The sequence below is a fragment of the Pelodiscus sinensis genome, chromosome 23 (genome assembly GCF_049634645.1).
Source record: "Pelodiscus sinensis isolate JC-2024 chromosome 23, ASM4963464v1, whole genome shotgun sequence".
NCBI lineage: Eukaryota > Metazoa > Chordata > Testudines > Trionychidae > Pelodiscus > Pelodiscus sinensis.
In genome coordinates, this window is record NC_134733.1 from 10,500,881 (window position 1) to 10,522,839 (window position 21,959).

At 49.1% G+C, this 21,959-nt stretch overlaps 1 protein-coding gene across 1 annotated transcript; it reads left to right on the forward strand.

The window, feature by feature from the left end:
• Window positions 1-398: 398 nt before the first annotated feature.
• Window positions 399-17,728, forward strand: LOC102446786 (trypsin-3-like). Its single transcript, XM_006132741.4, has 5 exons — window positions 399-453; window positions 6,659-6,818; window positions 8,570-8,711; window positions 12,964-13,230; window positions 17,559-17,728. Exons 1-5 carry the CDS (start codon window positions 399-401, stop codon window positions 17,709-17,711), a joined length of 777 nt encoding a protein of 258 aa, XP_006132803.2. The 3' UTR covers window positions 17,712-17,728.
• The last annotated feature ends 4,231 nt before the right edge of the window (window positions 17,729-21,959 follow it).

Below are 21,959 nucleotides of genomic sequence, written 5' to 3' on the forward strand. Positions count from 1 at the left end.
TGAAGGGAAGTGGGACATGAAGACCCATCAGGAAATGCCTTTCCCTGTCTGCCAAGGGATGGCTTGTTGGAATCAGGGTCACTTCACTGCCAGGAAACACAAGAAGCTACATTCAAGGTTTGTGACCGGTAAAGGCGATGGCCCTTTCAGCTGGATGCCGAGGGGAGGAAGATGAGAACACAAGGTTAACTCTAGTCAATCAGACACCAGTGTCCTGAAGTGCCCCCATGAATAATTGATTGTTCTCTTTGGGATTCAGGTTGTCATGGAAACTGAAAGAAGAACCAGGATATCTAGGTATGAAGTGAAGTTTCTTTGGGTCTCTCTCTCTCCCTTCAGGAGTTAAGAGCTGGAGCTACCTTTGGCAGGTGCTTATAAGATCTTACATTGACTCCGAGATGAATTATCTCGCATTGAGCCTTCTGCTGCTCCTGCAGTTATTTTCTTTGATCGGTAAGTATTTCATATATATAATCTAGCTTTAGATGGCCTTTCATGTCTGGGGATCCGAATAAGTCTTTAGATTGCTGAATGTGCATCATGTGACATAGAGATGTCTCTTCAGAACCCATTTTACAGTTTACATCTCTTCATATCCAGAAATGCACCCTGCTTTTTTCCCCCCTAAGATATCTCCTATTTGGTTCCTAGGTTTCCTTTTTAGCTGATTTCCATTCAACAGTCTGCATAGGTGTTTCTTTTTAAAACCGAACAAATCGCGTTATTTGTTTAAATCATCACATTGACAGGAAACCTGGAAATTTAATTGTGTGTGTTATCTGTCTATATAGATCCACCCAGGGTCAATTAGAGCTGGTGTGTCTTCAATAGACCAACCTTTCAGATTAAATTGGCCCGCCGTCAACATTCAATAATATTTGCATCTTGACAAGTTTACCAAGTCTCCAGGGAAACAGACATTGGACTGATTCCAGCATGGATCCTTTGCAGATAATGAGAGGAGAATGAGGTCTAGTGGTTAAAGCAGTAAATCTGATGTCCTAGATTATATTCCTAGCTCTGCCATGGGATTACCATTTCAAGGACTGGTGTAAAACGGTGTAAAAGAGGGATAATATTTTAAGGGCATTGTGAGGCTTAATTGATTATTGTAATTTGTTTGGAGATTCCCTGAAAAAAGCTGTGTAAAGTAAAAAAGGAGGTGTGGCGGGTTTACGGGTGCGAGCTCCTCGCGCCCCCTCCTTTCGGCTTCCCACCTGGCTGAGGGGGCGGAGCTCCGCGAACCCACCGCCTTAGATCACTCTCCTCGTCCCGTACCCGGGGTTCGTTTGCGGAGTCTGATTAGGGTGCGATCACCACTCGGCCTCTGATGGCTGAGGGGGTTTGGCGGACCCTTAGTCCGGGCCCCCTCCTCCAGCCGCAGAGAGGGGGGGCCGTAGCGTGGCTGTGGGGTTGGACCGGGGGGAGTTCCTCCTACGGTCCTATCCACACTAGTCTCAGTTCTTGAGTGTCGCGGGGAGGATGGGAACTGGGGGACCCGGGCCCTCCCTCACCACCGGGTCCCAGCCTGAGGCCCTAAGTGGAGCTTGGCGCCTAGACGTCGCCCTCCATGGCGGACAGGACGGCAGCCCTCAACTCATCCGCCCACGGGCACCAACAGGGTCCTGCCTCAGGCTCCTTCCACTCCCTGCTGACATGCTCCGGTGACGGGGCAGGTCGGGGGTCACTCACCGCGCCGAAGTCTCCAGGTCCGTCCCAGCGCGAGTCGCCAACTGCCGGAGTCGTCCTTCTTGGTTGCCCGGGGGGCCAGGAAGTTGACACCCCTGGAAGCCAGGGCGGCCACCTCCTCGTTCCCCCCCCCCTCTAGTTGCCCGGCCGCCACCTTTATCGGCGCCGGGGAGTGACGTCTGGGCGATAAGCCCCGCCCGTGCAGCGCCGCCACCCCCGCGCTTGCCCCGGCGTGTGCCCGCGCCTCGCTCGGGAGCGTAAGCCGGGGCGGCTGAGCCGGCCACTTCTGCCCGGTCCGCTCCCTCCCCCGCTTCCGGCAGGGTGCCCCTGTTTGGGCTCCCCGGTGCCCTGGCTCCGGGGCCACGACGTCGGTCCGCACGCCGCTTGTGGCGGCCGTTTTCCCAGGCGGGAGGGGGAGTCCCTTCCCCGCCACCAGTGCGGACCTCACCGGGTTCGTCACAGGAGGAAATACACCCAAAGTGTTTATCGTTAAGTATCTGTTCAGTAAAACTATCAGCAAGGAAAGTTTGCTTCCTAATTTAGACCACATTTAAGCAAAATTGTTCTAGATGATGAGGCCACCTCCAGGGAGACCTTTGGGGAAAATGGTGTAATTTGACAGGAGTATTTACACAAAACAAACACACTTCAACATTCTTTGTAAGTAGTGCTGTAAAAGCACGTACAGTCGTATCAGATGTCCTGGAAAGGGACTGCACCACTGGGAGAAATACAGGGGAATGTCACAGCTGAGAGGTTTCTTGGAAGGAATTTTAGGATGGTACGAAACTGAACCTGAGGCCAAAATCTCAGGTTTTGCCTGTGTTTTTATCCAGGACAAATTTGTATGGACTTCAATAAAGTAAGGAATAAAAGTCTGATCTCGGCATGAGCTAATGAGTGTGGTGGAGGTCCAGGTTGGATATTTAGGAAAAACTATTTCAATAGGAGCATGATGACACACTGGAATGGGTTACGTAGGGAAGTGGTAGAATCTCCATCCCTAGAAATTTTAAGTCCCAGCTGGACAAAGCCCTGGCTAGGATGATTTAGTTGGGGTTGGTCCTGCTTTTAGGATCTCCTGAGATCTCTTTCAACCCTAGGATTCTATGACTTCTGACAGCCTTCACCTCCCATTGACTTTATTGGGAGTTGTGGGTATTCAGCACTTCCCAGGAGCATTCAGCACTAAGTGTAAACCAAATAGAGACCGTAGAATCTTGCCCTGAATCACACCATGCAATGGGTTCTCACCAGTCTCTAACTGCGTAGTTGCCTGGACTCTCACATAAGTGACCAGCTCGCATCCTAAATCAAAGGAAGGTTAAAATAATGATATTTATTGCTCTGTAGCCAAGTCTCAGTGTTCTTTGACAACAGGCCAAGTAAAAGTGAGTCAGGACATTTGTCATCATTTTGGAAAGAAGGGGTTCAGACGTGACGTGTCATGTGCTTTATGAAAATATGCCTCGAATATGCCTGAGCTTTATGCCAGACGGCTGATGTAAGGCATCAATGGGAATTTATGATTTACTGAATATGGTTATCTCATTCGGATGCATGGATCATGTTTATGTCTGAAGTTAGGATTAGTGGCCTGTGTATCCGTATTTCACATTTGATGCTTTGGGTCACTCTTGCTGCTGACTCGTCAGGGAATGCAATGAAAAAGCCAGATATGGCTTTGATGGCCCAGCAGCTAGTACAATGGATTGCGAATAGGCGTGGTCTTCCTGTGGCCGACCCACATGACTTCTGGCTCATGGATGATGGAGCCAGGTGACCTGCATCTTGGATTGCTGAACTGTTCTGCATGGGTGAGGGAATCAAACAAAGGATTCCCGCTTTATGGGAATTCTGTATGAGGCGGGTGAGTAAAACAATCATGGTCTTCAGCTTGCTTTACCTCTGCCTCTCCTCCCAAAGAGATACTTGAAAATAGGGGTGACTGATGTATGGGGAACATCGGGGCCAGGGGCGGATATAGGGCAGAGCGAGCGGGGCGGCCGCCCCGGGCCCCGCGCTTCAAGAAGCCCCGTGCATGCACCGTGTCAAAGGGTGGGCCCCGCGAAATTCTGCTGCCCTGGGCCCGCAAAACCCTCATCTGCCCCTGATGGGGGCACATATATGTGATCCCCCCCAAACCCAGGAAAGAGCCAGGACAACCCTCCTCCATCCCAGGCCCCACCTCTCCCTGCTCCTGCTCTACACTTGATCCACCCCTGCCCCAGCTCTTCTGTGGACCAGCGCCCCCTAGCAATGACTAATAGGGCCAGGGACCAGCACTGATAGCGAGGATCTGCCCTTCCCCCAGCACTCACCAGCAGTGGAGGGAGAGCAGAGCAATGTGGCCCTAGCTAACTCTGCTCCTCTGGCCATGTTGCTCTTCTTCCCGCTGCTGAGTGTGGGGGTGGTCCCGCCCCTCCCCCAAGCGATGTGCTAGGAGAGCAGAGTGAGCGGGGGCCATGCTGCTCTGCTTTCCAATGCTGCGGAGGGGGAGGGGCAGACCCCTGCTGCAGGCACCAGCCATCCCGCTGTCCCCTGGGACACCTAGAGGCTCTAGTCCCACCAGCCGCTGGCCAGCCACTTGCCCCTTCTGCCCATGGCGTTTAGGGGGCATGTGCCCCCTTGTGTGTCACCTCCTTCTTGAAAACACCTGGAAACAAAAGCATTGTAACTGAGGAGGGGGGAACCGCTGGTCCCAGGCTAAGAGCTACCTGGCCTATGAAGGTCTCTTCCTAGAACAATAAGTAGGGTGAGAAATTATGATTTGTAGTCAGTGTTTAGTGACACTAACTCAGATTGCCTTCTTTGTGTCATTTTCTTTGCAATCAGCTTTGTTCTGTTTGCAAACTCTTTGACCACTTAAAATGCACTTTTTCATAGTTAGAATATAACCCAGTTTATGTGAATTCTAACTTGGGGGGAGGGAGGAGGGCTGTGCATACCTTCCTCCATGTTGAGGAAGGAAGCGAATTTCATATAATTTGGGAGTTGTACCCTAGGGAGGGAAGGGTCTCGGGGTAAAATAGTTATGAAATGGCAGATTCTTGATACCACCTGCTGAGCCAGTGTGTCCTGGAGTCCCAGCCTGGCCCACACAAAGTAAACCAGCTTCTTTGGGGTGGTCATTTCTCAGACAGTCTCTCTGGTAGACACCGCACTGAGCTGACCAAGCACCGTGACTTGTCCCTCCATCACTTTCACGTGGCAGGCACTATGCTAACCTACCAGATCACATTGGCTTGGTCGTGGTCACAGTTCAGCATCCAGCCTGTGTTGGTCCTGTTACCTCGACAGAGGTCTCTATTGTCATTGCTCATGATTGTCCCTCCCGTTCAAAAGAGAGTCCCAACTGCAATGGGACAACTGAGTCCACTGGCCTGGTCAGTGTCTCGAGGACTTGGATTCATCTGTAGGTCACCAGTGTTCTAGCCCTGCACAGTGGCTACCGGAAAATAGCTAACCCAATGAAGCATGGGCGGCGGATGAACCTAGGGCTGGGGGAAGCTAGCCCCCAGCCTGCCCCTTCTGCACAAGGCCCCGCCCCAGCCTTCCCTGGCCCCAGCTGGAGCACAGGGAGGAGGGCTGGTGGCATGTGGTTCCAGCCTGGCACAGCGGAGGGATGAAGGGGGAGCAGCGCATGGCCCCAGCCTTCCCCGGCTCTGGCTAGAGCACTGGTGAGCAGGAAGGGGGGAAGGTTGTGCTCAGCCTGGGGGAGTCACACTGAGCTGGCAGTTTGGGGTATCGTTGCCTTCCCCTGCCTCTTATACCCACCACCCACGGAGTGATGCGCAAGTGCCGGTAACTTTCACAACAGCACCTTGCCTATTGATGTATAAAGCCAGTACAGTTTGCAGGGGCTCTGTCTGCAAACTCGGCAAATCGAAGCCCTTCTGCCATTACCTGTTCTTGAAAGGAAGCCGTCGAACAGCTTCTAAGTAGAGGAACAGAGCAGACTTGTTAACAGGAAGCCTTGCTCTGTGCCAGGAGGTTCACCCTTTAACTAGACGCAACTGGATCGTCTGTCTTGGAGGTGACTAGATTAGCGCTCGGGCTCTCTCCGTTCAGCACCGATCCGTCTGTTTGCCCGAGAGCAGACCTGAGTGTGTGACGGACTCAGCCCCGAGCCTGTTTCCTCACATAACCAGTTAGCAGCCCCTGGCTGAGAGGGCCCAGGCCTGGAGAGCAGGGGGAGCGCAAAATCACCAAGGACGTGCGTTAGTGGCGCTTCGCTGGAGCCTGGGGTTGGGAAAGCAAATCAGATCAGAGCTGGGGAGCCAAGGTGGGATAGATGCCTGGTTCCTACCTGCACTCAGCCTCCGGCAGGTGAGTATGATCAGCCCCTCACTCCAGCGAGCACAGAACTGGATTCAGATGGATTAACCCCCCGGTTAAACACAGTGAAGCTGTGTAGTTAGCATTGCTCCATCGCCTCTGGAGAAAGCAAGGCCTGTTGCTGCGTGAATAATAGATGGACTCTCATCTTGCTAATGGCAGGGAGAGGATGATAATAGAGTGGCAGCTCAGTTAGAATCCCTCCTGCGGGATCTATCCATCCTTGTGGTGCCGATGTCTGACACCTAATGGCAGCTATCTGAGCCTATGCGGGGGAGCTGGCACCTTGTTGGTGATTTAAAATGCCTCTTTGGTGTGTAGCTTCTTCTATAGTCCCATTTCTCTCTCCCTGGGTGGCCCTAATGGGGCTGGAGCTGTCACAGCGACTCATGGACTCATGATTGAAATACAAAGGTCCTGGAAGGTTATTTGGGGTAGAGGTCCTATTGCATTAAAAGGAGGCCGGCCAGTGGCATGCACTGAATGACACTTTGGTCAGTCCAGCTGCAAGCGGTGATACTGGGAGTTGTGGAGAGGCAGAGTGCCCCAGTGTCTTTGGGGTGAGAGGAGCCACTGGGCTCGCTGGGGTTGCCAGCTGTCTTCTCCTGACAGTTTTGCCTTTGCTCTGCAGATGGTCAGAACAGCCTCCAGCGCATCATTGGGGGTAACATCGTGGCGCCTCATTCCTCCAAGTACCTGGTGTCCCTCAAGAGGAAGACAGGCTTCCATTTCTGTGGCGGGTCACTGGTCAGCCGAAGCTGGGTCCTGACGGCAGCTCACTGCAAAACGGAGTAAGGAATGCCAGAGAATCCAGCGCCACTTAACATCGGCGTCCAGAGCACACAGGCAGACGTCTGGGAATCAGACAAGAGACCTGCCTCGGGGGTGCTGGACTTGTGGCAAACATCACAGCTCCAGAGAGTCCTGCCTATAGTTATACACATGTTCCCACCTCAGTTTTCAAAGTTGGTGGCCTATGTTCCCATTGCAGTGTCTAGACAAGGAACCTGGCACCTAAGGGCATGTCTTCACTCGCCGTGCTGGAGATCGATGTTCTCGCATTCGATTTAGCAGGTCTAGTATCGACCCGTAAATCGAATGCTGAGGGCAGCGCCGGCTGGTGCCTGGATTCCTCGCCGTCGTGGAGTAAGAGAAGCTGATGGGAGGGTTTGCTGCCATCGGCCTCCCACTGTGGGGACACCACTGCGCCCTGCTTAGGGCAAACCAACTCCAGCTACGTATTCTACATAGCTGGAGTTGCGTGCCTTAAGCCAACCTTCCAGATCTAGTGTAGACCAGACCTAAGTTTAAGTGCTCAGGCTGAGAACTGGGTCCTTGGTCTGGCACATATCCATGTACAGGCCCCCCAGCCTCACATGCCTGTACCTGCTACACCCACACACGGGTGAGCTGTAATGAGGGATGACTTTTCAAAGGCAGGAAGGTTTGCATCTTCTCTTACCTATCCTAGCCTCTTGGGTCTCACTGACCAGGACCAGAAACTTTTTCAGGTTGTCTCACTAAGGCCGTGATTCAGCAAGGTATTTTGAGTATGTGCTTATGTTCCATTCATGTCAATTCCCAGCTCTGCTCCAGACTCCCCGTGTGATCCTGAGCAAGTCCTCATCTACCTGGCGTCTCAGACCCCCATTATATCTGAAACATATGCTTGAAGTGAAGCCTGTATTTGAACTGCTTTGCTAAATAGGGATGGGACTGTGAATCAGGGCCCTAGAATCATCAGGATTTCCTGACTGTTTAAGACATAGGAACAGCCTTCTTTGGGGGGCAGAGAGGCAGAATCCAGTGCCACTTAACATCAGCGTCCAGAGCACGCAGGCAGATGTCTGGGAATCAGACAAGAGACTGGTTGGGCAGAGAGGGGTTGGCGTTTCTTCTGGGGGAGCCATTACAGCATATGAAAGCAAGAAAGCATATGATATGAAAACAACAAAAATCAGCTCACCAGCATTTTTCCATTTTCATTATAGGTGCAGCCAAAGTTTGGGGCACAAAATCAGTTTTTCTTTCGGCCCACCCAGCTCGCTTGTTCCTTGCCACCGACATTTCACAGTGCTGATGCATTAGCCTCTCTGTGGCTAACCACTGGACTGGGGTTCTCTAGTGATCACAGCAGAGGTCTGGGTTCCCGGCTCTCCCACTTGAATCATTGTCATTATATCTTTACATCTCTCGCTTCCTTTCCTGGTTTACTCATCTGCAAAATGGAAATGATGCAATTTCTTACCCACAGTGCCGCCCACCCACACACTCACGTGTACCTCCAAGCAGTCATATATCCAAATCTACGCACTAGGCAAGCCCATAGCATCTCCCGCACGTGTATCTCCATCACTTCCGTGTTGACACCAAGAGAGTTAAAACGAAGGTGCACAAGATCTCACATGGGAAGTGCAGGGAGGGCTGCATTTTTAAATGTTTTGAGCCCTTTGAGGAACTGCCTTTTAAATCATTCCTAGGCGGTGATATTTTTCCCCGCAGTGAAGCCGGGTGACCATGCCCTTTGCTTGTCTCCCGACAGAATTAACCAGATGATGATTGTCGCGGGGGAATATTCTCTCTCCACCTTTGAAGGCACAGAGCAGATCTTCCGGCCCTTGCGGATGGTGGTTCATCCGGACTACAGCTCCACTTCCAAAAACGCAGACATCATGCTGATTAAGGTAACAAGCTTTCCCCAGGCCAAAGTGAGCAGGTGGCTAGAGAGGGAGGTGATGACTACAGATTGTTTTGGCTGTTCACAGCAGCGGAGTGCTCCATTGTGCATGCACGTTCAAGCCATGGAACAGGGCTGGTGGAAATGTGCAGACGGTCAAGGAGAAGAGGAACAAACCGCCAGTGACCTCCTAATAACAACAAATATCTAGCTCTTGTGCACACCTGGCATCTGTAGATCTCAAAGCACTTTACACAAGGAGAGAGGCATTACTGCTCCTGTTTTACAGATGGGGAAACTGAGGCACGGTGCAATGTGACTCACCCAAAGTCACTCTGCAGGCCGGTGGCAGAGGGAGGAAGAGAGCCCATGCTGGAGTGCAAGTCCTGTGTCCCCATCCGCACTGCTGCTGACATAAATGTAGGCTCTGATTGTGAGAGGCACTGAGTGTCTTCATCTCCCTTCTCTCAAACCTGGAAAACATGCAAACTAACCAATCCCTGCCAAGTGGTCTTCTCAAAACAGTGTTGGCAAAGTTACTAGCAACTGGAAATAGGAGGTTGGAATCCCGCAGCCCTTTTGGAGATGCTGTCCTACCCCAACGTAACAATCCCAGTGGCCTAGACTGTTCTGCCCCTATGCACCACGAGTATTTCCTTCCTTCTCCTCAGCACAACTAGGGCTACAGCTCCCTGTGAGGCAGAGGGCCTGGAGTTCTAAAAGAAATGCAGTGCATGATGGGAGGGCCTGGAGTTCTAAAAGCAATGCAGTGCATGATGGGAGGGCCTGGAGTTCTAAAAGCAATGCAGTGCATGATGGGAGGGCCTGGAGTTCTAAAAGAAATGCAATGCATGATGGGATGCGGTTCATAACTAGTAATCGGGACACAGACGATTGCTCTTTCCAACTCCTGCACTTATGGGGCCATCTACCTCCAAGCCCACTGGAGAGGGGACATTTTGTTCACAGGAGGGCTGTGCATGCTTCTCTGGGATTGCTCTCTGATGCTTTTTCACCCAGAAAGCCAATAGGCCCTAGGGAAGATTAGGCCTCAGGAGAACTGGGTTCTGGTCATAGCTCTTCTTGGGCAGGTCACATCCCTGCTCTGTGCCTCAATTTCCCCATTTGTAAAGTGACACTTCTATGCAAGTGCTAGGTATAAGTAAGTTACTGACTATGTTCCCTGTAAGCTGAATGCTTGGGCGGCCGTCCAGGAGAGATTCAAATGATGCACAGCTGATTAACATAGCATCTACAGTGCCCACAGCTGGCAGCATGTGTTTCTGCTGGTGGTGCACATCTGCACATGCTTTGGTGCAGATAACAAAAATTATTCCACACATGGATGGAAAAAACCGGAGGGAAGATTGGTTACTGATCATTGTACATTTCAGCTCTCATGGGGTCTCTTTCACTCTGGGGGCCTATTTACATATTTAACTTAGTGATGAGTCCCAGCCTCTGGTATCTAGGCACTGATTCATTGCCTATGTTGGAGCTATACTCCCTGAGTACCGGGCTCTCCGTCATTGTCAGTCCCCTACCTCTCCTTGGTAAGGAATTGATCAGGCTGAGTGGTAAAGCATCCCCAAAGGGCATGGAGTGGCTTGTACACAGTATCAGGGCCAACCTGCCCTTCCATCCCTGCAAAGAAAAAACATCTAAAAGGTTTCTGCAGAGTATCTTCATGAGTAGGAGCCCAGTTAGCCCCAAAGCCTCTCGGCTTGTGCCATAGGTTTAAACAGTGATGCAAGCTGGTGCACACTGAATTTGCACGTGCAGTTGCTGCAACACATTTTAGCCACTGGAGCAGAATATAATCATTCCCGCTTCTAGTTCTGTGCCCCCACACCATGCCGACACGTTCATGGGAGTGAGTGAATGGACACACGTCACTGTTGCATAGACACATGGCACTTCCTGATCCTGTGTGTGCTTTTCACTTGTGTTTTGTTTTTGGAACCAGATCTTGACAATCTCACTGAGCAATGAGGGGAAGCGTTTGCTCCGACGAGGGAGTTGGACCGGTGTTAATGAATCATTTAAAGGCAGGGACAAAATGACTGAATACGCTGCAACAGCTGTTGTATTAAAAAAACCCGCGTTGACAAATGTAGGTCGGTCCATAGGGTGAAAGGCAAAAAAAGAAATCAAAGAGCTGCGGGAATCCAAGCCCAGCCACTGAAAGAAATCCTACAAAATTCCCACTCAGAGCACAAATTCACTGTATCTAGACTTCTAGGCAAATGCTAGGTGCCTCCTGACCAAAAAGGTTTCTCTGATGACTTTTCCCACACAGCAATCCCTTATGGAAAGAGCATTGGCTGTTCAAAATATTCTGCAAGTCAAAGAACCCTAGTACCCAACATAACAGAGACTCATTAAGATTGCATGTCCTTTTCTAATCGAGCAGCTTCAAAAGGAAGCTCCAAGCCAGGGAAGGAAACCAAAGGGGAACTAAATGAAATTCCCAGGATGTATTGCCTTTAAGAAAGGAATGTCTCAGGCTAAGCCGGTATCACTTCCACTTAAACGGCATTCAGACTTGCAAACAGGCTTGCAAAGTGCATTGTGTGTTAATAAGAATGGACTCAAGTTTAAATAACAATTAAAGGCTCCAATTTGTTAAGACTCCCCCCAAGGGAACGTACTGGAGCCTTTTGACTGAAGTAGCAGCAGCTCCGAGGCTGCTGGGATACAATGCCGAGGTTCAGTTCTCTCCGAAGGGCCCCTAGTAGCCTGGCTCTTATTCCCCTAAAATTAAATACTTCCAAAGCATTAGTGTGAACCATTCAGAGAGACAGAAAACCCAGATGGCAGGCTCTTGCCACGAGCAACAGGGAGGGCGTGCAAATGAATATAGCCCTTTGCTTGTGTTCCTGCAGTTGCGTGGCCCTGCTGCAGACAGCGTGTGTGCATGCTAGAGGTGTACAAATGTTAAGTTTAACCGGTTAACTGATTAAACAGGGGTGGATGGGAGGGGGGAAGGGAAGCTGTTCCAGCCCAGCTGCTCCAGCCCACAGGGCTGCTGGTTCACGGGCTGGGAGTCGGGAGGCTCTGGGGCAGTCCCCCCCATCCCTTCGTCCCCACGAGGCTGCTGGGAGTCAGCAGCCCTCCACCCATGGTGGATCTCGGGTGGAGGACTGCTTCCCGGGTAATGGGTAACTGCTACCCATCAGCATCACCCATTAAGGGGGATGTTTACCAGGTAACTGGTTAACTGGCTACCCATTCACATCCCTAGTGCTTGCACACACAGTAGTATATCATACCCAAAGCACTAGAAACGACAGTACTGTCACCACAGAATAGCAAAGGACACTCTACCAGTGTTTCCTATAGGTTGAGCACTTAGGCAGCCCCCCAGGAAAGATTCCGGTGCCACCCAGCTGATTAGCAGTGTCGACAGTGCCCACAGGCAGCAGCATGGGTTTCAACGTTGACTGGTGGTGCACACAAAATTGATCCCACCCATGTGTGGAAAAAGTTAGAGGGAACACTGCTGTGTGCTCAACAGACAGCCCGGGGGGGCGGGCACGACTTAGAATTGACTTTGAAAGGGCTTTAGGGGTTATAGTGGACAAGAAATGCGACATGAGCTCACTCTGTGATACTGTGGCAAATAGGCCAATGCCATCCTTGGATGCATAACTCTGGGGGTCCTGAGTACAAGGTGGGAGGAGAATTTGCATTTCTAGATGCCAATGGTGGCACCAGAACTGGAATATGGGATCCAGTTCTGGTGTCCATCTCTGAAAAAGAATGTTGAAAAATTGGACAGAGTGTAGCAAAGGCGCCACAAAAATGATTTGGGGGCTGAAAAAAAAAACCCCACCTTACAGTGAAAGACCTAAAGGGATCAGTCTGTTTATTACTGTATCAAAATTCAAGCAGGGGTTTGATTACAGTATATAAGTACCTTCATGGGGAGAAAATACCAATATTCAAATGATTTTTAATCCAGGAAAGAAAGGCATAAAAATAACTACTGATGGCCTGAGGCTGAAGCCAGAGAAATTAAAATTAAAATTAAGGCCCATATTGTTAACACTGGGGAAGATGAATCATTGGAACAAACTGCCAAGGGAGGTAATGGATTCTCCATCCATCTTCTGATGTCTCCAGATCACAAGCTTGCTGGCTTTCTGGAAGATGCTTTAGCCAAAGGCTCAATGCACACAGTCCTACACCCTCAGTCACCTGTTCCTGCCTGTTTCTTCACAGTCAGTAATGACTCTCCCCTTGGTGTCTCCGAACAGCTGAACAGGCCGCTGGTGCATAACGCTTTTGTTTCCATTGTGCCACTTCCCCAGCAAGGAGCGGCCGTGAAGGAGGGCCGCTTCTGCCAAGTCTCTGGCTGGGGTTACACCACTCCCATGGGCGGGAGGACTTCAGACACTCTCCGCAGCGTGCACCTTCCGATCATCTCTGCCGGGAAGTGTAACAGCACAGCTTCCTACGCGGGATACATCACCAAGAACATGATCTGCGCTGGGTTCAACACAGGGGGCAAAGATGCCTGCCAGGTACAGCTGCCCTCCTTAATTCTGCAGAGGAAGCTGCATGTTCCAACCTCTCCTCTGGGGACAGCTAGTGTGTCCTGCTAGTGAGCCAGTAGTTAGGCACTCACTGGCAGTTGGGTCTTTAGATTGCCTGGGTCCCATTAAAAAGAATCCATCCATTCTGTGATGTGTCACTGCCCCCCGCCACTCCCACCCCCATCTGGGGGATGCAACTCAGTATACTAGGGTTCCACTGAGCCCTGCTCTGTTCCACCAGCCTGGATGTCCTCACCCTGTCCTGTTGAGCCAGGCACTTGAATCTCCTCTTGTTACCCGCACAAATTTCTCGATCCCTTCCACACTGTAGGGAAACACACCTTTACCCAGTTCCTAGGGCTCAAGGTGCAACCCTCTTCATTTACACACCCACCCTTACCCAATTCCTAGGGCTCAGGGCGCATCTTCCTGCGGGTTTTACAAGATCTTCAGCCACTGAAAGAGCCTCACACTGTAATGTCCTTATCCTCTATTTATTGACAATTCCCAAACAAGCAGAATACACATACAAAGCACACAGTGTCATGCTCATCAATCCGGGTGCAGGCAGACTTCCCCTGTTGGCCAGGCAATATCAGTCTCTCTGGTCTTAGGCTGTCTCGTAGGTGAGTTCTTCTTTTCCAGGTTTTCCCCTTTTTCTTGGTGTTTCTGGTCTTCTTCCAGCCTTTTCTTCTTTCCTTCTGCTTCTGTTACTTCCCATCTTCTTCCTCCTGGTCTCCTTCTTGGACCCCAGTTTATATAATGAAACCTGAGTCCTGCTTAGCTATACCTTAACCAATTATTTTAGTATAATTTTACTAACCAATCAGAACAAAATTATCTAACCAATCATACCCCACCACCTTAATTGACTTACACCTAGCAAAATTCATTATACAGCAAACAGAAACAGTTACAAACCAGACAGAGATCACAAATCAAACAATAGGAAAGTGTAATGAGTGACAATGATCATAGAATGAGGATTCCCAACATTCTCTATTGATAAGCAGTTTCTTGCCAGACAGAATGGTGTGACTTAAGTTTTCTTTACCCATCTTGAGATCTGTTTCTTTATCTGGTGACAGTGGGAGCAGGGGGCAGGGGCTATCAGGACAAAGTCCTCTCCTCACAGCCTGGTATAACACTTTTTTAATACAATTTAGATGGAATGTATGTGACTCCAGGCCTTACAACTAATGTCTGCTGCTCTTCAGTCTGGCTGCAGAGCAAGGCTTTGGTTCAGGCCTAGCACAGGCCATTCACCTCCTCCTTCAATGTGGAGGAAGGTGTGCACAGCTTTCTACCCTGCTCCCAGTTAGGAGTTCCACAAACAAGGTTTTAGAGAAAACAAAACAAGTTTATTAACTACAAAAGATAGATTTTAATTGAATTTAAGGAAGCATGGAGTAAAGCAGATCACCAAGAAAATAAAACAGACACACAAACCACACTTAATACACTAAAGAAACTGGCTACAAGTAGTAATTTCTCACCCTAAATGTTATTTTAAGCTTTTCTTTTACTGGCCAGACACCTTTTCCAGCCTGAGTCCAGTCCTTTCTTCCCCTGCTCAGCCCTAGGACAGCAGTTATCTTGGGCAGGAATTCCACGAAGAAAAGAAGGGATCCTGATTATCTCACTCCCCAGCCTTAAATAGGATTTAAAAATTAGGGGGGGGGGGAATCCTTTGTTTCCCAGTTTGCTCCCTACTCCCTATTAGTGGGAAAATACTAGCAGTCCAAGATGAAGTCCAGTGCCAAGTGACATGATCACATGACCTTGCAATGTCAAAACAGTCCTGAGTCAAGGTTGTTAGCAGCCTCCCAGAAAGCTTCTCAGGAAGGTGGGAGATTAGTATCTTCTAGAGACCTATTGTTCTTCCCAGAGGCACTGACTCCAGAGATGCTCTGGGGCTGGAGCACCCATGGGGAAAGTTAGCGGGTGCTCAGCACCTATTGGCAGCCATGCTCAATCTTCTATCCCCTCCCCGCAGTGCCTCTTGTCCACTGGCAGTTCTGCTGACTAACTCCTCCCCCTCCCTCCCAGTGCTTTCTGCCCACCAGAAAACATCTGTTTTGCAGTGTCCAGGATGCTCCAGGAGGGCAGGGGCATCAAGGATAGTAAAGGGGGGGGGGAGGGAGGGCTTGGGGGAAGAGGTGGAATGGGGGTGGATGTGAGGGGTGAGCAACCCCTGGCTAGAGGAGACGTCAGTGTTTATGGTTCTTGCCTAATGATTCATTGGCATTTCCCAGTTGCAAACACATTTGTAATGGATACTCAGTCGATATTTCTAACTTTAGATACAGAAATGATACATGCTCTCCAATAGGATAATCACATTCTGCAAATCATAACCTTTCCAATGATATCTCACATGATCCACCTTGCATAATACATCTTAGCAATGCCATGTTCATATTGTAAGCATATCACTATGGGTATGTCTACACTAGCCCCCTAGTTCGAACTAGGGAGGCTAATGTAGGCATTCGAAGTTGCAAATCAAGCCTGGGATTTAAATATCCCGCGCTTGATTTGCATCTTCCCGGCCGATCACCATTTTTGAAATTTACAAGTCCGGACTAACTGCCTGCGTCTACACTCGGCAAGGACCCGGTAGTTTGAATTAATGCCCTAGTTCAAACTACCTGTTAAACCTCATTCCAGGAGAAATAACAGGCAGATCGAACTAGGGCTTTAATTCGAACTACTAGGTCACTGCTGCATGTAGACAGGGGCAGTTAGTCCGGACTTGTACATTTCAAAAAAAAAAATGGCGACCGGCCAGAAAGATGCAAATCCAGCACGGGATATTTAAATCCCGGGCTTGATTTGCAACTTCGAATGCCTACATTAGCCTACCTAGTTTGATCTAGGGGGCTAGTGTAGACATACTCTATGAAAAATATGGGGCATAGTGCCACATGTCCTTTAAAAAGTACCTATCCCCTCCTCCACATATGGCAGGAAAGTCATACTTTTAGAGAGACAAACTTGGAAGATACAAGCCAAGACCATCAACAGTGACTAGTCAATTTGAGGGGACTCAAATTTTGGGTGCCCAGTTCACCTTTAAAAGAGCCTGGTTTCCTGAGGTTTCTGGGGAAAAAAACCAACAGGCTCTTCTCAGGAGATCACGTCAGGCACCCAAAACTGCTAGTCCTTTCTGAAAATCTTAACCACCATTACTGCAGCATCATGGGAGGCGATCTGGAGAAAAATGCATGACCAGGAACGCAGTAGAAAGCGGCCCTCAGGTCTGCCTTTGTTCTTAAGTTCCCATAGAGTTAAAGCCTTGATCATACACCTCCCAACGGAGGATGACTCACGCTCGGAATTGAAGCACAGAGGGTGGGTGGAGAAGGTGGATCTATTTTTATAGCAAAAAAACCAAAATGGCAAGCCAGAAATGATCTAGTTTTTTTCTCTTCCTGGGTAAGATAATAGCAATGCAGGACAATGGGGCTGACGGCATCCCTTCCAATGTACATTACAGTGGTCTCCTCTTTTTTAATTATCGTTTTTCTGGTAGGACCGAATCAGCATATTAACTTTGTGGCATGATCTCATGATGCCGGGTCATTGCATGATGATGCAGCACAACATATAGGAAGGTGCAGAATGTCCCCATGGTTTAGACTAAATCTCTCTGGGATTCCAGCTTCCTCTCTCTGGCTATGTTTACACTGCAGGCTTTTTAATCTCTCTTCCTTGGGGTTTGGAACAGGCCCCATACCCCAATCATTTTTGTTGCCCTTTTCTGAACCTTTTTCAATGCCACTGTCTTTTTTTGAGATGAGGCAACCACATCTGTACACATTATTCAAGATGTGGGCGTACCATGGTTTTATATAGCGGCAATAAGATATTCTCTATCCCTTCTGTAATGATTCCTAACATTGTTTGCTTTTTTCACTGCCACTGCACACTGAGTGAATGTTTTCAGAGAACTATCCACAATGACTCCAAGGTCTCTGTCTTGAGTAGTTATAGCTAAATTAGTCCATAGTATTGTATGTATAGATGGGATTATTTTTTCCAATGTACATTACTTTACATTTATCAACATTAAATTTCATTTGCCATTTTGTTGCCCAATCACTTAGTTTTGTGAGATCTTTGTGAAACTCTTCACAGTCTGCTATGGTCTTAATTATCCTGAGCAATTTAGTATCAGCTGAAATTTCTGTCACCTCACTGTTTACCCCCTTCTCCAGATCATTTATAAATAGGCTGAATAGACAGGCGAGGTGTTTATGACTATGATGGACAGGTCACCTCAAGACTATTTATTTTGTCTGCTTCTTTTCTAGGGGGATTCTGGCGGGCCACTGGTGTGTGAGGGCCGAGTATTCGGTATTGTGTCCTGGGGGAACAGCTGTGCTAGTCCCAGGTACCCAGGTGTTTACACAGCCGTTGCCAACTTTCAGAAATGGATTTACAAAACCATCTTTAGGCGCAAATAGCAGCAGCGCTTGGTCCTCTCAGCATGCTCTTTACGCTGCCCATTCCCGGCTTTGAGCAAATAAACTTGTGATGAAAAAGAAACAGAAGCTCCTTCAAATGTAGCTCTCCTGGTACCCTCTAAAAATCACCCTGGGGGTGGGTTTTTAAAAGCATTCTTATGCAGGGAGTATACATGCCTCTCAAATTCGGCGTCAGGTGCATGGATTTCTGCCTTTGATGGAAATATAAAAACTCCGCAGGTTTAGGCAATCGCTATGCCCAATCATTGTGAAAACACGTGGGGGCTGACAGTTACTTAAAAACCCAGAAGGAATCTCAGGCAAAGGATTAATAGACCCAATTTTAACTTCATTAAGAGCCACCAGAGAGGTGGAAAGAAAAAGAAAAGCAATGTGCAGTAAATGCCACTGAATAGATCAAACATCAAGCAGGGGGAAGGACACATCTCTAGGCACAAAATGTTCCTGTTACCAAAATAAGCTCAAAGTCACTTCCCTTTTCAATATTAGCTATGTGATTTGCTGTCCTCACCAGCTGGCTATGCCCAAAACTTGGCCACGATTAATTACTAGTGTTGCATTTCTCCCCTGTAGGATGGCATTACGAAGACCTGGCTGAGGTACTGAATGACTAAAGCTGCTGCATGGAGGGTTTTTAGCTTTGAACCTGTGCCAGAACATCATTTGGGGCCTAATCCAAAGCCCACTGGAATCAAAGGGAGTCTTTCAATGGGCTTTTGCTCAGATGCCAGCTCAGAAAGTTCTGCAGTCAAACACACACCAGCTGTCCAGCCGTTCCCCAGGGCCAAAGCTCTTTCCCCATTATCCCTGCAGGACTCTAGATAGCTGAAGTCACCTCAGCAGATTAATCTCATTAAAGTTTTTCAGCAAGGGCTGGACTCTGCAGTGCATGCACCCCACTGGGCCAGACTGGGCCCCCTCGAATCCCCCCCAAGACACCCAGAGTGTCACCCCATAAGTCAGCGAGGCTTGTGGTGGTGGAAATGGGAAGAACCTGGCCCAGAACACACCAGTCAAATGCAGTCTTAGGGTATATCTTCACTGCACAAGTAACCCAGGTTCCACCTGGGTGTTGGCCCAAAGCACTTTATTGTCCATACAGAAAAGCCTTTTATCTAGTTTTTGAGGTTCTTTCATCCCAGACTAGCTGACCCAGGGAGGAAGGGTTTGTGTGACAGGTTCGGCCATAGAGATCTCCTTGAGACTGTCTCTTGATATGCTGAAAATACTACTGAGCCCACTTACATATGCTCTGGGGTGCCCCATCAGTGTACACATTTGGTCACTCGCTTCGGCACTGTATGTTGCACCATGGTGAGGAACAGGCAGAAACAGATGGGGTTCCGTCTAACGGATCCTGACAAATGAGATTTTCTTTCCTCCTCAGCCCTTTTAAAGGGAATGGTGAGTCCCTGTGTCCTCCACCTCCGCCCAAGTCCGACTGAGTCATGGAACTATTTTTATTTGTCAATAACGTGTCAGAATCAAGATGCTAAAATTCACCAGGTTGACAAGGTTGATGGATTTCCTCCTCTGTCTACCTAACTTGTCCTTCTTGAGGCCACAGAGAGGGGGATCTTGTGAAGGGATGTGAAATGAGAATGCCTCACAAAGGCAGCAAGGATAACTCCATCCACACCTGTCTCATCAACCTTCTCCTTCCCGTAACAGAGACAAGGGCTCAGCCAGCTCTCTGCTGGTAAATTCTGCCTCCTTTTGTCAGGAGGAAAATGGATGGGAAACAGAGAGCAGAAAGGAACAAATTAATGAATGATGTACGAGCTCCTTAGAGCTGCAGATCAAGAGGTAATTCAGCTACCAGTGGGAACATATGCCACAGCCTGACCTCCTAACCTCCTTCAGAACAGATGTACTGAACACATCAGCTCTTGTATTCCCTTCCTCTTTTATTATGCTCATTAAAAGGGAGCCTCTCTCCTCAACCTAGAGATGCTGATGTGGAAGGTAAGCACCTGTCTCCTTATCTTTACACCTGCTGTCCAATTTATCAGAGATGTTTTCTGGATGGCTCTGAAAGTGCAGAATAGTCGATAGCCAACTTAGCGCCTCTGGGAAAGCTGAAAAAAATAGACATTCCACAGGTATGCAGAGAGTTGGGAAGGGTCAGCTGGATTTCTAAGCGCTGTTCGGAAGACATGCGTCCGCTGTTCTAGAAGGTCTTTGGAACATGTAATTGCAATACTTGAAGTGAACAGCATGCTGCCTGCCTTATCAACCTGGTAGCACCTATATATCATTTAAGATACCTAAAGAATCCCCAGGCATTTTGCACATTGAAACTATGTGGTGGGCAACCTGCAGTCTGTGGGCTGCATGCAGCCCACTGGGGCTCCATCTGTGGCCCACAGACCCCCCCCCCCCCGGCTGTCTCTTTCCCCCCCAAACTCCTCTCAGACACCTGGGGCATCAGAGTCTCACATTTTCTGTTCCTCCCTCTCCCTTCCAGCACCTTTGGAGGAGCCAATTCGAGGTGCATCCCTGCTCCTCCCCCACCTTCCCAGAGTTGTAATGTCACAAATCAGCTGTTCACAGCATTCCATGTTTTCTGGATGGCTCTGAAAGTGCAGAATAGTCAATAGCCAACTTAGTGCCTCTGGGAAAGCTGATGGGGAGGAGTGGGGACGAAGCACAAATCAGATGATTTGCATGCTCCGAAAGTGCTGGGAGGGAGGGGGAGACGCAGGTAAGTGCGGGGCTCTGGTGCCCTGGTGTGAGAGGGGTGTGGAGGGCCAGATGGGGCGGGGTATGGGGCCACAGGTGGAACCCCACTGGGCCATGGGCTGCTACAGCCCACTGAGGTGAAGGAGGGCCACTCATGTGACCCATCCACCATTCCTGGTTGCCCATCCCTGCCTTAGAGCTCAAAGATCAGTTTTATGAAGCCACCTCTGATGGGAAACACAACAGCTGCTTAATAGCACACAGTATCAAAGTCAAGAAGCAAAGCAAATTGAAGCTGTAGGGGGAAGTAAAGAGGCAGAATGCAATTGCCCAAGATGGAATTTGGCCAGGACATGGGGGAGAACCTAGATGAATGAGAACTCTGTGGCTACGTCTGCACTGCAGGCTTTTTGAGCATGAACTGTTTTGCGCAAGAGTACTTGCACAAAAGGTCTTGCACAAGAGTGTGTGCACACTGCTACGTGCTTTTGCACAAGAGATGTGCTTTTATCCATAGGTCATTTTAACCATAGGGCTTTCTTGCGCAAGAAATTCATGTTGCCTGTCTTCACTACATCGATGGAGCCATGTAGATTAGGCTGATCGGCAGAGGGAAATGAAGCCGTGATTTAAATAATCGCGGCTTCATTTAAATTTAAATGGCTGCCGTGCTGAGCCAACAAACAGCTGATCAGCTGTTTGTCGGCTCAGCGCGCTAGTCTGGACGCTCCCGCACTGACCTGAAAGCCCTTTATCGACCTCCCCGTTATGCCTCATAGGATGAAGTTTACCGGGGAGGTCGATAAACAGCTTTCATGTCGACAGGGGAGCGTCTAGACTGCCCCGATCTGCCGACAAACAGCTGATCGGCAAAGCGGGTCAGCCATTTAAATTTAAATGAAGCCATGATTATTTAAATCACAGTTTCATTTCCCTTTGCCGAATAAACAAATCTACATGGCTCCATAGACGGAGCTATGTAGTCTAGACGTACCCTTAGACTGCATTCCCACTGTTCGTTTTTTGAATCGGTTTCATAAGACATTTAATGAACAGCTTGATCTCCCGGAAGCAATCAATACGAAGTAAAAATCCCTTTCCCGTTAACTGGAACTCAGGCACAACTACCCAGTCATGCCAGACTGTAAATGACCCCTCCTTCCAGGCACATTGTGTCATTCACTGGTAATTTATTTCTCCAATTGGGATAATGAAATTCCACCGCCACCCAAACATAAGTGAATTTTATCCAAACATCCCAAACTTAAGAAAAATGTAAATGAGGCCTGCCCCATTCAGTCTTTTCCCCTTGCTCACCAACAGGTGGCAACAAAGAGCTCCCTCCACCTGGAGTTTTCAGGAAACTCTCTTTCCAGGGCAGACTCTTTTCCTAGAAGAGGGACTTCTCTCTGGTTTCCAAATTTTCAGCTTCTGTGCTCCTCCCCCCCTTCTCCGGGCCACAGGAGGGAGAATGGCTGAGGAGCTGGGACTTGACCTTTCAAGGGAGCTCACGTTTCTTTGGGGTGGCTGGTGGCATTTTAGGCC

Bases quoted from the DNA above. Each gene is read 5' to 3' on its own strand.
- LOC102446786 (XM_006132741.4), top strand. From the start codon at position 399: ATGAATTATCTCGCATTGAGCCTTCTGCTGCTCCTGCAGTTATTTTCT. The intron at 6,819-8,569 runs GTAAGGAATGCC...GTCTCCCGACAG, and splicing joins GCAGCTCACTGCAAAACGGA to AATTAACCAGATGATGATTG. The intron at 13,231-17,558 runs GTACAGCTGCCC...CTTCTTTTCTAG, and splicing joins GGGGCAAAGATGCCTGCCAG to GGGGATTCTGGCGGGCCACT.